This window comes from Gadus macrocephalus, chromosome 19 (assembly GCF_031168955.1).
Source record: "Gadus macrocephalus chromosome 19, ASM3116895v1".
Classification (NCBI taxonomy): domain Eukaryota; kingdom Metazoa; phylum Chordata; class Actinopteri; order Gadiformes; family Gadidae; genus Gadus; species Gadus macrocephalus.
Genome location: NC_082400.1, coordinates 10,129,143 through 10,144,019, shown reverse-complemented (window position 1 = coordinate 10,144,019; position 14,877 = coordinate 10,129,143). Strand labels below are relative to the sequence as shown.

Genomic DNA, 14,877 nt, shown 5'->3' with positions numbered 1-14,877 from the left:
TCTCTTACACTTTGCCAATCAAATATTAGAAAATATATCATGTTCTATCCTATTATTAACACATTACACATAACACACCTATATTATCATATTAGATGATATAGACCAATTTGAATAAGTGTCATTATTAAGATCTAGATCGCACAATAAGTGAGTACAATTTGATTTGAAGATGAATGCCAGGGAATTTCAAGTGGCATTTTGGGTTATCTCGGGTAGTCACACAATGGTTTGTTGTCAACAAGGTTGTCACACAATCCTGGAGGGAACCACCTAGATGGCGCTGTTTCAACAGTTTACTATCAGCTTGGTCTTAAACGTTCAGTTAAAGAAGTAGGTCAGTCACAAAAATCCACCTCCCTGACCTGAAGACTCAACTTAGTGTGGTTTGAGTGTATGGCAGTTAACAGGTAATGACTTTGACAGTTATTACAATTTGACCATGACCTGCTGAGAAAGGTGAAAATTAAAGGGTCACCAATATATGGGCCCTAAGTAATTGTACTGAAATCACTATCATCATCAGCTGACCACCTACAAACCATTTGAATATTGAATAGTGCATTATTTTTGTAATGCATAGATATTGCGATCAGCGGACACCAATATGTCAGTTTGAAGTTCAATCCGTAAGAAAAATAATTATGATGTAGGTCACTCGTGATCGCAATTTGGCCATCTGGTGCCAAAAAGCTGCTACAGCAGCTTGAAAAGTGGCATAGGCTTACTTGATAAAGAAATCTGATTTATTTGTAATGGCCCGTCTATTGTAACATGCAATTATTGTTCCTTGTTAACACATTAATATATAAGTAAGTCCGAATCATTCTAACCATAATAACCCTAACCCTATATAATCATCATATTTTTCTTTATCCACCTTTGTTTCAACCGATACATGTTTTTTTTTTAATAAATGGCATATATTTGATTTGAATGTATAGCACCATCCCATTCTACACACTTTTTTTTTTAAATGGCTTTAATTCAATTATACTAGTCGGGGACGGTCACAAGCGGATATATATATATATATATATATATATATATATATATATATATATATATATATATATATATATATATATATATATATATATATATATATATATATATATATATATATATATATATTGTTAACTTAAATTGGTATTATATACTGTTAAGTACGATTTTAACCATTAATATATATTTTAGTTAGAATGATCGCACATGCGCACTTAGTGCATTTAACATGGCCTCAAAGCCCCTGGCGGCACGCTGCTCCTACTGACCCTCCTCGTCTGATGTTCCGCTGGTGACCCGGTCCGTCCAAGTACCCGACGATCTGCTGGCAGGCAACACTTTCGCTATGGCGGCGAGCAAGAGGCTACAAAGGGTAAAGCGAAAGCGGGCGTTATTCACCGATTTAAATTACGATTCTTTCCTTTATGTGAACGTATACTTTGATAGGATTTGTTTGGGAACAAAAGTAGGCATGTGGAAGAGGAAATAGACGGATAGTTTTGGGGTTATTAGTCGTCGGCTGTCGTTAGCTAGCGTCGACTATTTCCTTAGCTTAGCTTAGGTTAGCTTAGCTAGAAGCTAATTGGTAACAGGCTAACCCATGGAGGGCTAACCGACTGAGGCTTAATATAGTGCCGTTAAGTATGGGCCAAGTATACAATAACGCTGCACTTTGTGATAAGAAGGGAATTCGTTTCGTAATTTATACGATGTAATGGTGATAGGTTGACTTCGTCGGCTCTTTTCCCAACGTAAGCGTTCCTACATGTTGATACGTTTTTATTGGGAGGCTGAAGTGGTTTACATCGTGCCCGTCGAATTGAAATGTTTAGTACAATGTATTCGGGGGTAAGTAGAGTATATAAATGCATACTGATGTATATCAGTGAAACGGAAATAGCGCATGTTTGTTGCGAAATTTCAGCAGCAGATCCTATAACTTCGAACTTATGGGATGTGTGGCGACGCCAAGGATTTAGCCCGCAGGAGCGATGTGAAGGGGTGGATTGTGTTGCAACCGAGGACATCATGTACAATATAACGACTCATCTTGTTATGTGTTTTAATCCAGGAACTTGAGGAAATACTCAACTCTGATGCCAAAAACGCCCAGAACGTTCAAGTGGATGACACGAATATTTTGAACTGGCAATGGCTCATCGTCCCTGTAAGCGTTTATATACCCTTTTAAGGGTAGATTCGATTTATTTTGTTTATTATCGTGTTAATTTGTTCATGTTAATGATGTAGGATTCTGTCTATTGTTCAAAAGCTGTATTTAGTAAACCTTTGCTTACGATTCTAATCTCAAATGGGGTGGATCAGTCCGATCTAATCAAAATGTTAACCCCGCCTACCGTTTCCCCCCACCAAGGAAAACCCTCCGTACGACAAGGGCGCTTTTCGTATCGACATCCTCTTCCCTGTGGAGTATCCGTTCAAGCCGCCGAAGATTACGTTCAAGACCAAGATTTACCACCCCAACATCGACGAAAAGGGCCAAGTGTGCCTTCCCATCATCACCTCAGAGAACTGGAAACCGGCCACTAAGACCCACCAAGGTGTCCTTTTTTTTCTTAATCACTTTTAGTTATCATTAAAGTAGGGCGCATAATTCACTTTTTTTAGGAAGATTTGTATGGGTAAATATCTTGGTAGCTATGTTTTTCTTTTTCTGGAGTCAGTAATGAGTAGCAATGGTTAATACAATTACTTGGCTTGTACTTTGATGTCAGATTGTATTCCTATGAAAACATAGGATGTTATTGGTGGTAATTCATTGTAAACTAATTTGTCATCATGGGGTGACAGTTTGAAACTGCCAGTGTTTTCTCATCTTAAGACATGGCAAAAAAAGTACATCAGATTCCGTTAGTCTATATTTTCCCTTTTTCTTTGGACAACACATTGCCTACCAAAAATCCCATTATGATTCTGATCTACAAGCCCTACAACTATTACTACAGAGTCCCGTGCTCAGGTTTCACCTGATCTGCAGTGTTTTTCCATTCACCTTCTATGCAGTGATTCATATTTTTGCCTAGTTGGTATCGAACTGTAATAGTCTCTACAAATATTAGGTGTTTATCATGCAATAGCTTTCCCTTTCTGTTTGAAGGCGTTTCATTTTTTGTGTGGGAGGTAAGGCAGCAGGCTGGCTTCCCTCTATTCCTTTCCGCCTTGGTAACGGAGAGAAAAAAACGATTTAGACTTTTTCCAATGTTATCGAAAGTAATGACCATCTACCTCAGCCCAATATCACTATTCTTTTTGCTTAAATAGTTTTTGCCATTGCTCCCCCAGTGATCCAGTCCCTCACAGACCTGGTGAACAACCCCCAGCCGGAGCACCCCCTCCGAGCTGACCTGGCGGAGGAATACGTGAAGGACCGGAAGAAGTTCCTGAAGAACGCAGACGAGTTCACGAGGAAACACGGCGAGAAGCGGCCGATATACTAGGGGCGCAGGGACTCTTCCCCGGCAGTCTTTATTCAGTCTCATTCTGAAAGACTATAAAAAACACAAAAAATACAAAGAGCTTTGTTATGTCTCTGGGTGGCCGTAGATGCCAAGAACGGATATCCTGTCCTTGCAGAAGTTCATTGTTGTAACGTTTGGGGAAATGATGTTTCGGTTTCATTTTGCCATAAAAGCAGGACTTTATGGTGTTTCACGAGAGCCCTTTGTTTAGCCGTCAGCGTGTGGTTATTTGTAACATTCAACAGTGTTTTTAGTGTGGGCTTTGGTAACCGATATGTACAGAACTACGGATAATCTTTTTTCTGGAGTGGGCTTAATTTAATAGTGTTCCTCATCGGTTTTTCTACTGATGTCTATTTTGGTTTTGTTGCACTTTACCTGGTAAAAGAAAATGACATTAAATTACATTTAAATAAATACATTTGAATCTTTAGGTTTGTTACTGAGAATAATTTTTTTTAATGTAAAAATTAAATAAACCCTAACCCTAAAATAAATTGACAAAACTGATTTTCATTAATGAACGTATTCCTCGACTCATTTCGGGAATCCAAAAACTATTTACAAAAGTACAATTTGACACTATCAAAGAACATTTGTGGCTAGGTTAAAGTAATTTTTTTATTAAATTTTAACTAACTACGAAATAATCCGAGCAGTGCAGAAGCAAAAAAAGCAAGATCCCAAAACATTGAAATATTTATTGAGCTAAACTAAACAGTAACAAGCATAATTTGAGGTAGAAGCATCCAACTAACCACATATTATATCTTTGAAACAGGTTCTGATTTGCTGTATAGGGCAGATACAGAAATTACTATGGAACGAGATGTGAAACTTGGGAAGGCCTTTTTATTGCTACAGCGGCTACTAGCATGACAGGACTTGAAATGCTCAAGTATAAGTCATTGAGTGCCAATTCAATACTTCTTAAACTGAGCAACGGGGAAAGGGACTTTAATATCCTGGCCCTTTTCTAGTTTCTTTTCGCAGTCAATCAGGTAGTTGACGCCATCCACCAGCTGCTGAACAAGCTCAACCTGTGCACACACAAACCAATGATCAGGTTAGGGGTATGAAACCTTCACAATAAATATAGGCCTACAGTGACAGGACAACGTTAAAGGTGCTGTAGATAAAAAAAAAAAAAGCTATTGTGATTTGTAAGAAAAGCCATAGCCATCTGTCAGCTACTCGCGAGGATGATTATAGCTAGCTCCTGGCTATTTTATGACCAATTAGATTAGGGCTTCTCTTCACTGATTGGTTGGGGGAATCTTTCCTGTCAATCACAGGCACGGGAGTACAAACTTATCATTGGTGGTGAAACCTAGGGAAAGAGGGATGGGACTTTTTGGGGGGGTTTAGTTTCAAAATCTGGCGCTCTAAAATATGACCTACAGCAGTATTACTTGAAATGTTGAATTTCAAATAACTTAAATGAAAAGGAATGTGCATGTATTTCGACTTTGTAAAGACAATATTCTCGCCATAATATTATAAAGTAATATAACAGTATTGTGATGCCCTTAAGAGAGTACCCATCATGTACCTCTGATTTGCCCAGACGGTCGTTGTTAGAGATGTCGAAGGTGTCTCCGGTAGCGGCCGTGTCAACGCCGCCTGTGCCTCTCTTCTGCAGCCGCAAGTTCTCCAGGATCTTGGAGAAGCGTGTGTCCTGAGGTGCGAGAATCAGCGTAACGTCATACAACCATTTAAAGGTTCAAACTTAAGAGTGAACAAATATCCCATTTAAATATTTGGGACTTTTTAAACACAAGGTTTACAAAGGGCTATACACAAAAATAATAAATGATGGTGAATACTGTGAACAATATACACATTACATTACAATATAACACAGTTGGCTGGAAACACCACCATCAATTAAAAGCCAGTGTATAAAATGTAGCTACCCTTGCTGAGACGTTTATATACTTCTGGATGGCAGTGTGTCTCTAAACACACAGTGTTTTCCTGGGTAGGTTAGTGTTTGGGCCTACCTTGCTCAGGATGGGCAGACGGACGTGGACCCCCGCCCGCAGGCCGGTGCCCAGGTTGGAGGGGCAGGTCAGGATGTAGCCCAGGCGCTCGTTCCACATGAACTCCCAGCCTCTCTCGTGGATCAGCTGCTCTACCTGGGGAACCGAGCAAGGGCCTTTTTGTTCATCAACACTACTAGCTAGTCAGTTTGTTAGTTATATAGTCAATTCTTATGTAAACCAACATGTGAAACAATGCATTTGTATTTAAAAGAAGGTCACAGCCAATGATAAGTATTACTATCAAGAGCACTTTATATTCATAACATTATTATTTACAATATGTTCAAACTATTTCAGCAGGACAGTTGTGTTTATGAGTGAGGGTACACAGTGAGTATTATGGTCTGCTGTACCTGCTTCAGTCCAGTGCAGAATCTCTCAAACACCCGCTTCATGTTGCCTCCCTTCTCCATGGAGATCACCCTGGTGTGGTCCTCCTCATTCACCCAGATCAGGAAGTTCTTCTCGTGGTTGTGCCTGAGAATCGATCGAAATACAACAAAGCCTCATGTTACTAAAGTGTGCTATAATGCAGCGGTGGCACTGCAGTCCGAAGTGTCTGGATGAATCCAGAGATATTTTTGGATCCAGCTTTCATGTGAGCAGTCTAAGCATAAACACATGCAAACAATTGCAATATGAGCTATTCATATCTGATTTGGCTCTTGTTCATAGGGGGGTTAATCTAAACCGTCAACAGATATGACCATGCAACTGTAACGTCAACAAAGTCTGCTCAGATCGGAGACAAAGATTTGGAACATAGCCTCTGTGAAGCACCCAAGAACCAAAAGCAAAAGGAGAACATTTTTGTTTTGGAATACGTCTTAACAAAAGGGAAAATTATTTCCCTCATGATTTAAACAACACTTCATAGGGGTTATGTCTCTGTAACTCTACACATCATCGAAAATAAAATCGAGTTGAGATAATGGTCAAAAAGTAACTATGGCATTGGCAACACATAGAGATTAGTCATTCAAGGTAACTAAGGCAATGCAGAGGTTAGTGGTAGAAGGTGACTACGGTGAAACCTGTAAGTCAGTGGTAAGAGGTTGCTATGGTGACAAAGAAAAGTTTAGCGCCAAGAGGTTACTATTGGGACGCAGAGAGCCTAGTGGTTAGAGGTAACCATGGTGAAACAAAGAGGTTAGTGGCTGGAGGTAACCATAGCAACACAGCACACCTAAGAGGGCGACCCTACAGAACCTACCAGATCCCCCTGGCGTCTGGCCAGTCTCGTGCCATAAAGGCACACGTCAACAGGGGAGAGACGGGCTTGTCAAACAGGAAGTGGTCCTACGGGAGGGGTTCATAGGTCACGATCAAGGGGGAGGAAGGATACAGTAAAGGAAGTGAGGCGACATAAGTAGGAAGGATACAATGTTGGGGAGGATGAATATTCTACAGGTGTGTTTGGTGCAGCAAGATTCAAGGTCATGAAACTAGAAATCTAAAGGAGAAACAGGATTTGGGTTGTATGATGAGGGAGGGACCCTGGGTGTTGCTGATGTTAGGCGGCCACTCAAGAAAGTACATGTTCTGTTGGTTTCTACTAGTCGGTGAAGCCAGGGGATAGAGAGGTAGGGGATGGTTCTATTACTGGCGGCCTTACCAGATGCCTCGGGCATCAGGCCAGTCTCGGGCCATGAAGGCCGAGGTGAGCAAGGGAGACACTGGCTTGTCAAACAAGAAGTGCTCCTGAGATGGGGGGGCAGGCATGGGTCGAACAAGAAGGGGAACAGGGGTTGAAAACACTGGTTGATCGGAATGAAGTGTGAATGAACAAATCGCTTGGCCAAAAAAGGCGAATAACATGTCGTCGACCCAACCCTGATTCCCGACCACGAGTGAATTACTCACGTCGATGAGCTGCTGCTGCTCCTTGTCGGACATGTCTCCCAGGCCGTAGTAGCGACCCGCCAGCTCCCCCTTCAGGCCGGCCAGCGCCGTTACTACCACGCGCTCCACCTCGCGGCGCTCGGATCGCGAGCACGCCGGAGGCAGGCTCAGCCCGCGGATGCTGCGTCCGGTGCGCACGCGGGACGACAGCACGTACTTCTCGTCAAACACCCCGTTGGTGATCTGGCAATGAAAATGAGAGCGTTCAAAAAGAGCCAATAATGTCATTGTTTGTATCATCCCTAGTTAATAATTGATCTGCCAGTTGCTAGGATTTGAACTTGCCAATCAACATCGATACGTAATAGTGGCAGTATCCTCGAAAAAGAATGTGTTTTTGCAAAGTATACATTCTCTGCAAAGCTACAGTGTTGTTATGTGGTGCCCCCTTGTTATAGTATCGGTACTAAAGGCCCAATGGAGAATGGAGAATTTGTTCACAAACGGCACCTTGGAAGCATCTAGGTCGGTGGGGTGCTTCATGGTTCTGGGGTCGTAACCGTTGTGTCTGTCTTTGATGATGGGGTCGAAGAGCTCGGCAAACACCTGCAGGGACAGGATGGATCAAACATGAAATATATAAGCGTTCAAGCAACGCTTGATTGCATTATGCAATTATAATGTTGGGGCTTTGACCAAGGGAAACGTTTATATTTATTTATATAGATATAGTTGCCGGTAACAAGAGGATAGGAAAACCCAGAGCCTTCGACTGGTAGGGCTATCAATCAATTGATATTAGGTGCAGAATTGCAGTAGAAAGTGCTTAACTACACAGCAATAAATATTAAAAAGAAGGTGAAGGGGTGGATTAAAAACAAAACAATAATTGATTGCACACACAGCTAAAAAAGGTGTGGACGCGGAGGTCAAGTGTCCGGGATCAACTCTCCTCTAGCCAACTTAAACCTTGAGGGTGTTTTTTCTATCCGTCTTGGGGGCTTGGCTCAGAGGGGGTCACAAATATTTGGCCTGTTAAGCCCTCTGAGACTGCAATGGTGATTAAGGGCTATACAAATAAAATAAAGTGAATTAAATAGGACCCGCTAGCTACCTCATAGCTCTCCTCGTCTCCGGCCACTGCACCCACGGTCTTGATGAAGGGGTGTCCCGGGTTGTCCACCCCGGTCTGGATGCACTGGTCAAGGGTCCAGTTCTGGGGGGTCACCTGGTCCCGCAGCCGGGCGTAGATGGCGGGCGTCAACGCCGCCGCCATGCAGTTGCTGTGCTTCCTCAGGTCAGGGAAGTCCGCGCTATGAGAGAGAGATCAGATTCATATTGTGAATCCAATATCGATAATATCGATCCAATATCGATCATCATAAGATCATGAATCTTCACAAATATGATGGCGGCCATTTTGATTTATCATAAATATATGGCCTGTTGACCCTTTGAGACTGGAACTGTTTAAGGGCATATTTTAATATACATTTTAAATTGAATTGATGTTACGAGCGACATTGTGGGTATTTGTATGAGTATGGTGACATGACCAGCAGGTGGTGCTGGTGTTACCTGGGAGGGTACAGGCTCCTCTTTCCCTCTGCAAACAGAGCGCTGTCGCTCAGCAGGAGGCCACCTGCCACGGTGCCCGCGCCAAGGCTCGCCAGGAGCGCGGCAGGGTAACGGCCGGCGATCATACGGGTGAATGTGCTCGCCATTTTGGTTCTTCGCAAATGTCACGAATTAATAAATTCTTTGGAAACAAAAGAAAAAAAATACATTAATTAAACACTACAATGTCACGATCCCAAATAATGTTACCTTATCTTTATAGTAGGCCTATGTATATGTTTCTATATAGGCCTACATCATTAATTCTAGCCTATGGCTTATTATACATATATTTTAAATATGCATGATGTATAGCCTACATGGTGAAATACAGAATGATAAATACATTAAAGCAAATGCATATGGCTTTAACCCAATTGTCTTCCATACAATCACTGATCATAAATCAATTATTGGTCAAAAAAATAAAGAAAAAAAGTGAAGTATCATATTGCAGCCTATTAGCATGTGATCAAAATAAGGATCACAACACTAAGGTCTGGTGGACCTTTAGCACAGTGGCCCGTCCTTCACAGTGTATCACAGATCAAATGGAAAAGTCTGCCGGGCCTTTAAACTGTTTCTTAATATAGCCACGACCCCTGCTGTGACATCATCAGTCTGGTCAATCCCTGGTCTGAGCTGAACCAGCACTGACCCGAACCAGCCCCCCCGCCGGGAACGTCCTTACAAAAGGCCACAGTCGTTACCGTACTTCTAAACGTGCAACAGTGTCCCCAGCGTCCACTTCTGAAATTCTGGCAGAAATGTTCATTCAATTTAATTTATTTATCTTGCTGGTGTGTATCTTCTGGAATGGAAAACGACTCCACAGTCTTGTGACCGGTTCTTTTCGTCAACGCAGGTCATGTTATAAATACCCCTCCCCCCCCCAATGGTTCTGGTGCCAGGATTCTGGGCCATAGCACCTTTAGCATATTCTCGGGTAACATTCAGATCCGGGGAAACAGATAGACACACATAGGGTGACTAACCCTCCCGTCACTGACCACAGAGAACACAGAGCGACAAAACGGAATGCAGCCTTCTCAGTGCCACGGGAAATGAAAAAGTAAGAAAAATATATCAAACTGATGAAGTGATACCAGGAAATTAAACCTGTATTATTTGCATTCTTTGAATACTCAACAAAGTCATATTAGATGACTTTACCTGTGTTTCCCTTAAGCCCTGGGCAGTAGGTGACCCAGTGGGGCTTACGTGGTCTAATCTTTGGGATTAAGCCAGAACAAGATGCTTCTGTCAGACCTGGGATGAGCCATACTCATTACACCAGCACATGACCTTCGCAGCTGAGCGGACAGCCTTGCTGTGAGCAGATATAAAGGACATGCAAGGGACTTAGTGACAACTTTAACACTTCCCCCTTTTAAATGTAAACTGGTTTCTCCTTCGTTTTGATCACTGATCACTGCAAGATGTTTTGCAACATGCAAATTGTATTCAAGAGGAAGAAGAATGGCCCTTGAACTAATACAATCTGAAGACTAAACTACATACCTGTCTTTGTCTATGTGACCCTGTGTTTTGTTTTTGAAACAATGCAGATAAAATCACAATGGAAACATTGTTTGACAGATCAAACCTTTCCCTCTATTACATAAACAGCAGAAACATTAAAATGTACTAACCATGAACAACTATTTAAGAAAAGTCTAGCCTGGGGAAGAAAGTTATTATAAAGCAAACTCAAATAAAATGCAACTGAAATGACCTAACTGTTTCAATCACACATGCATTGAGATGCACTAAGTTTACACACAGTTAGAAGTATTTCAGCATTCAAAAACCCTTATAAAAAGGGAGGAGAGAGTGAGAGGCTTACCTGGACACAAGTTGGTTTCCTCCCCGGTTGAGTGACTCCAGAGTGCATCTCCCTTGTGTCTATAGAAAGCCCCGCCCACTACGGGGGGATTAAGCCCCAGCGGCCAATCACAATACCAGACACACGACCCAGTATAAACCAAGAGCCATACGGAGGAGCGGTGCAATCCTATTTGGCCTTTGGCTGCGAGACCCCCCTGGGCCCAATCCCTTCCTGTCCTCCCAGGGTGACCTTGCTGCTTACCTCTACAGCTCTGTAGCTTCCCCCCCCCCACCACCATATATGACAGTTTTGTTGGCACCATGACACTTTAATCTTAGCAACTGCCATAGTGCATCTGACATTTAACAGGGGACTGTGTGAAGCTAGAAGGTAAGACAAAGTGCTTCAAGGTCCTCTGATCAACTCAAAAGGGATTGACCAATATTGGGATACTAAGCCTTGCTGTGCTGCTTTACAGTTCTTGTTATTTTATGTAATGACTGTGAAAGTTTGAATTGGCATATTGTTAAGCACCAGAGATTTGGTAATAGATTGTGATTTGCACACCTCAAACACGTTCAGAAATGTAATTGATGTGAGGGTTTTTATTTACAACACTTTAAGTGTAAATATATGTACATTAGGGGGATTTCTGTACATTCTGTAAGTGAAGTTGCATGGAAAAGGGGCTGTAACAGTCATTGTAACAAAGTAGGTGATGTACAAAAACAGTGCTTTTAAATGGAATACTCCTGTACTACAGTTTAGCAAAATGTTATTTAAGTTGACTAAAATACAGATGAGAAACACACTGTATTCAGGCTAAATCTATTCACATTATTACAAATCTAAAATTCCCAAATTATACCAGTTGACTTTTATTTATTTTGTTTTTCTCTACATATTTCATTCAGAGATTATTGAAAAGGTTGACACACAAGTGAGTTCAACTCAATCATCTATTCATAAAATAATAGCTAGAATACATATTAAGAGACCTATAAGGCCTGTTCCACACAGAAACACACACACAGACACACATAAATAGAATATCTAGAATGTTGCTGTTTTTTACATATTTTCAGGTAGTTATGTAGAAAAAAACAGGAAAGTACAAGTGCTTCTAAATACAGTACCGCTGCTACATAATAAGTAGTATTACTAGTATTATCAAGTAAGTAACTCGGAGATGAGAAATAATTTAAATGTATGAGAAAAATACTCCTGAGTTTTTGGAAAAGCAGCTGTGTATTTTCTACACATCCTAAATATATTTTGCGTTATATTTCTTCACAATGAAGGTCATACTGATAACTATAGGACCGATTTTGGCATACAAGACGTTGTTCTTCTTAGTCTCGCATCGCAGAATACTAAAGTTGCATATTCCAAAGAGAAGGCATAAGTGGTCAGGCATGAGGCGGCTGTCATAGTGTGTGTGATTTTCTGTATATGTGTATATATATGTGTGTGTATAGGTACATTTGTGTGTTTGTGCATGTGTGTGTGTGTGTGTGTGGGAGCATTAACACATGTATGTGTGCATATCTGTGTGTGTGTGTGTGTGTGTGTGTGTGTGTGTGTGTGTGTGTGTGTGTGTATCTCTCCATGTGTGTGTGTGTGTGTGTGTGTGTGTGTGTGTGTGTGTGTGTGTGTGTGTGTGTGTGTGTGTGTGTGTGTGTGTGTGTGTGTGTGTGTGTGTGTGTGTGTGTGTGTGTGTGTGTATCTCTCCATGTGTGTGGCCGGTCAGCTGGGTGCCACCCGGGGTTCCATCTTGAGTGACAGCTCGTACAGGGTGTCCTCGTCCATCACCAGGCTCTTGTCCAGCAGGAACTGAGTGACCTGGAGAGCCCCCACAGAGGACGGAGAGAACACTGTAAGGACGACACGAGGAGCCAATGGGAAGCAAGGAACTTTCGTTCCTTGCAGTTTTTTGACCAATTTGATTTATATTCAGTTAATTATCAGACAACATCCAACGGCACTTAGTTCAGATGGCATAAGAACTAGGTTTCAGATACAGGTTCAGATACAGGTCATTAAGGAGAAGATAGGTGTTAGACAGTAGAGACAGGTCATTAAGCAGCAGGTAGGGGTTGGACAGCACAAAGACAGGTCACTAAGGAGCAGGAAGGGGTTAGATGGTACAGAGACAGGTCATTAAGTAGCAGGTAGGGGTTAGACAGTACTGAGACGGTCATTAAGGAGCAGATAGGGTTGGATAGTACAGAGATGGTCATTAAGGAGCAGGTAGGGGTTAGACAGTACAGAGAGAGGTCATTAATGAGCAGGTAGGGGTTAGACAGTACAGAGAGAGGTCATTAAGGAGCAGATAGGGGTTAGACAGTACAGAGACGGTCATTAAGGAGCAGGTAGGGGTTAGACAGTACATAGACGGTCATTAAGGAGCAGGTAGGGGTTAGACAGTACAGAGAGGTCATTAAGGAGCAGATAGGGGTTAGACAGTACAGAGACGGTCATTAAGGAGCAGGTAGGGGTTAGACAGTACATAGACGGTCATTAAGGAGCAGGTAGGGGCTGAACAGTACAGAGAGAGGTCATTAAGGAGCAGGCCCTTTACCTTGGTCTGGTGTTCTATCCTGTAGGGGGCCTGCTGAAACTGGCGAATCTCTCGGATAATGTGGGAGATCTGGAGGAAGAGAGAGAAAATACAACAAATCATATATTCAATAGTTTGTGAATTACTTCATGTTCCTTAAAAAGATTGTCCTGCATTAATGATTGTCCTGTACATTTATACGTTCAGCTATGTTGAATCCATGAAACACGGCCTGTGTTTGACTGTATTAAAACCTTTAGCAGGGATTGGTAGAACGTTTACCATCCTCATCTTAGAGAAGTTGACCAGACCCTCTGCGGTGAAGTTGGGGGTCCCTTCCTCGATGAACGCCAGGTCGGTGAGGTACATGCCCAAATATGGCACACACGGTGGGTTACAGCTGCAACACATTTTATAAATATTTTTTTTTAACAAGGAATCAAATCAATAATCATAATATAAGTATATCATTCTGAACAAACATTTGGCGGGTGATATTTACACATACTTTTTCAGGGTCTCTCGCAGATTCTTGAATCTTCCTTCTGACGACACAATTTTCTGTAGCCTGTCCATCAGGGACTTAGTCTGGAAGAACACAATAACACAGCCCGCAAAATCAATGAATTAAAGAAGCGTTTATTTCATCACACATTCCTCTGATAGTCTCACTATAAGAAGGATACTCTTTTTCTCCTTCTTCTTCCCTTCTACTCCTCGGTCTGTAAACCGAGGAGCAGCAAACGCGGTTAAGCAGCAAACGCGGTTCATGGGGTTAAAAGGATTTAGAACCAAGATGGTCGCTCAGTGAATAAGAGCCATCTGGGCTCTATCCCCATCCCCTGCTGGGCTCCCACCTGTCTGCAGACTTTGGCCCAGGTCTTCTTCAGCCTGTAGATGGCGGTGCGGTTCAGGGCCGAGGTGATCTCCAGCACGCCGTTGTAGTTGTTCAGACAGCGGCAGATGTCCGCCACCGCCAGCCACTTCTCGATGGCGCCGGCCCGCGAGCCCACGTCGGCGTTGGCCATGATCTGGGACGCCACCAGGTTACTCATCTGGAGACGGAGAGCAGGGCGGATTGAAACCAAGGGGACGATCTGAGAGTCCGTCTGTCTGTGGACGAGTGCCTGCTCTCTGAAGTGTGTGCTGTGGTTTGTTTTTGGGGGACTGACGTTGTTGAAGTGCTGGCTGGTCTTCATGATGTACGGAGTTCTCTCCGTCTTGTCCACTTTCATCCAGCCCTGCCCGAGGAACTCCCTGCATGATACAAAACACAACAACAACAAACATGAACAACAACCAGGCTTTATGGCGGTAGTTGGACATATTTATAAAACAAAACAACAAAAACAAATATGAATCACAGCTAGACTTACAGGCAGTAGTTGTTCATATTTAGAAAACAACAAACACATGACCAACGACTAGACTCTCAGGCAGTTGTTGAAAACATATTAGAATATAGAACAAAACAACAACAACAAACATGAACGGCAACTA

The 14,877-nt window shown here is 42.3% G+C and overlaps 3 protein-coding genes across 5 annotated transcripts in view; 1 reads left to right on the top strand and 2 right to left on the bottom strand.

Moving 5' to 3' along the window:
* The first annotated feature begins 1,217 nt into the window (after window positions 1–1,217).
* LOC132447654 (ubiquitin-conjugating enzyme E2 L3-like) lies at window positions 1,218–3,916 on the top strand. The gene is made up of 4 exons (XM_060038558.1): window positions 1,218–1,378; window positions 2,078–2,173; window positions 2,381–2,567; window positions 3,310–3,916. Exons 1-4 carry the CDS (start codon window positions 1,352–1,354, stop codon window positions 3,462–3,464), a joined length of 465 nt encoding a protein of 154 aa, XP_059894541.1. The 5' UTR covers window positions 1,218–1,351; the 3' UTR covers window positions 3,465–3,916.
* Window positions 3,917–4,171: 255 nt separating this feature from the next.
* On the bottom strand, window positions 4,172–10,987 carry ckmt2a (creatine kinase, mitochondrial 2a (sarcomeric)). Of its 2 annotated transcripts, none has more exons than XM_060038524.1 (10): window positions 10,836–10,987; window positions 8,951–9,131; window positions 8,487–8,685; window positions 7,883–7,978; window positions 7,394–7,615; window positions 7,146–7,231; window positions 5,884–6,007; window positions 5,489–5,623; window positions 5,038–5,163; window positions 4,172–4,525 (listed from the first exon to the last, which is right to left on the bottom strand). In XM_060038524.1, the coding sequence occupies exons 2-10, from the start codon at window positions 9,094–9,096 to the stop codon at window positions 4,406–4,408; spliced, it is 1,254 nt and encodes a 417-aa protein (XP_059894507.1). In that variant the 5' UTR covers window positions 9,097–9,131; window positions 10,836–10,987; the 3' UTR covers window positions 4,172–4,405. The 2 variants fall into 2 exon arrangements, with proteins under 2 accessions (XP_059894507.1, XP_059894508.1); XM_060038525.1 differs by lacking the exon at window positions 7,146–7,231 and adding an exon at window positions 6,744–6,829.
* Window positions 10,988–11,404: 417 nt separating this feature from the next.
* The window catches only part of rasgrf2a (Ras protein-specific guanine nucleotide-releasing factor 2a), a 21,665-nt gene continuing 18,192 nt past the window's right edge, over window positions 11,405–14,877 (bottom strand). For both annotated transcript variants that reach the window (XM_060038498.1, XM_060038499.1), the window contains 6 exons: window positions 14,550–14,634; window positions 14,235–14,432; window positions 13,886–13,965; window positions 13,660–13,777; window positions 13,399–13,467; window positions 11,405–12,659 (listed from right to left, as the gene is read on the bottom strand). In XM_060038498.1, the coding sequence (XP_059894481.1) occupies window positions 12,564–12,659; window positions 13,399–13,467; window positions 13,660–13,777; window positions 13,886–13,965; window positions 14,235–14,432; window positions 14,550–14,634 (646 nt within the window). In that variant the 3' untranslated portion in view covers window positions 11,405–12,563. The remainder of the gene's footprint in view (window positions 12,660–13,398; window positions 13,468–13,659; window positions 13,778–13,885; window positions 13,966–14,234; window positions 14,433–14,549; window positions 14,635–14,877) is intronic.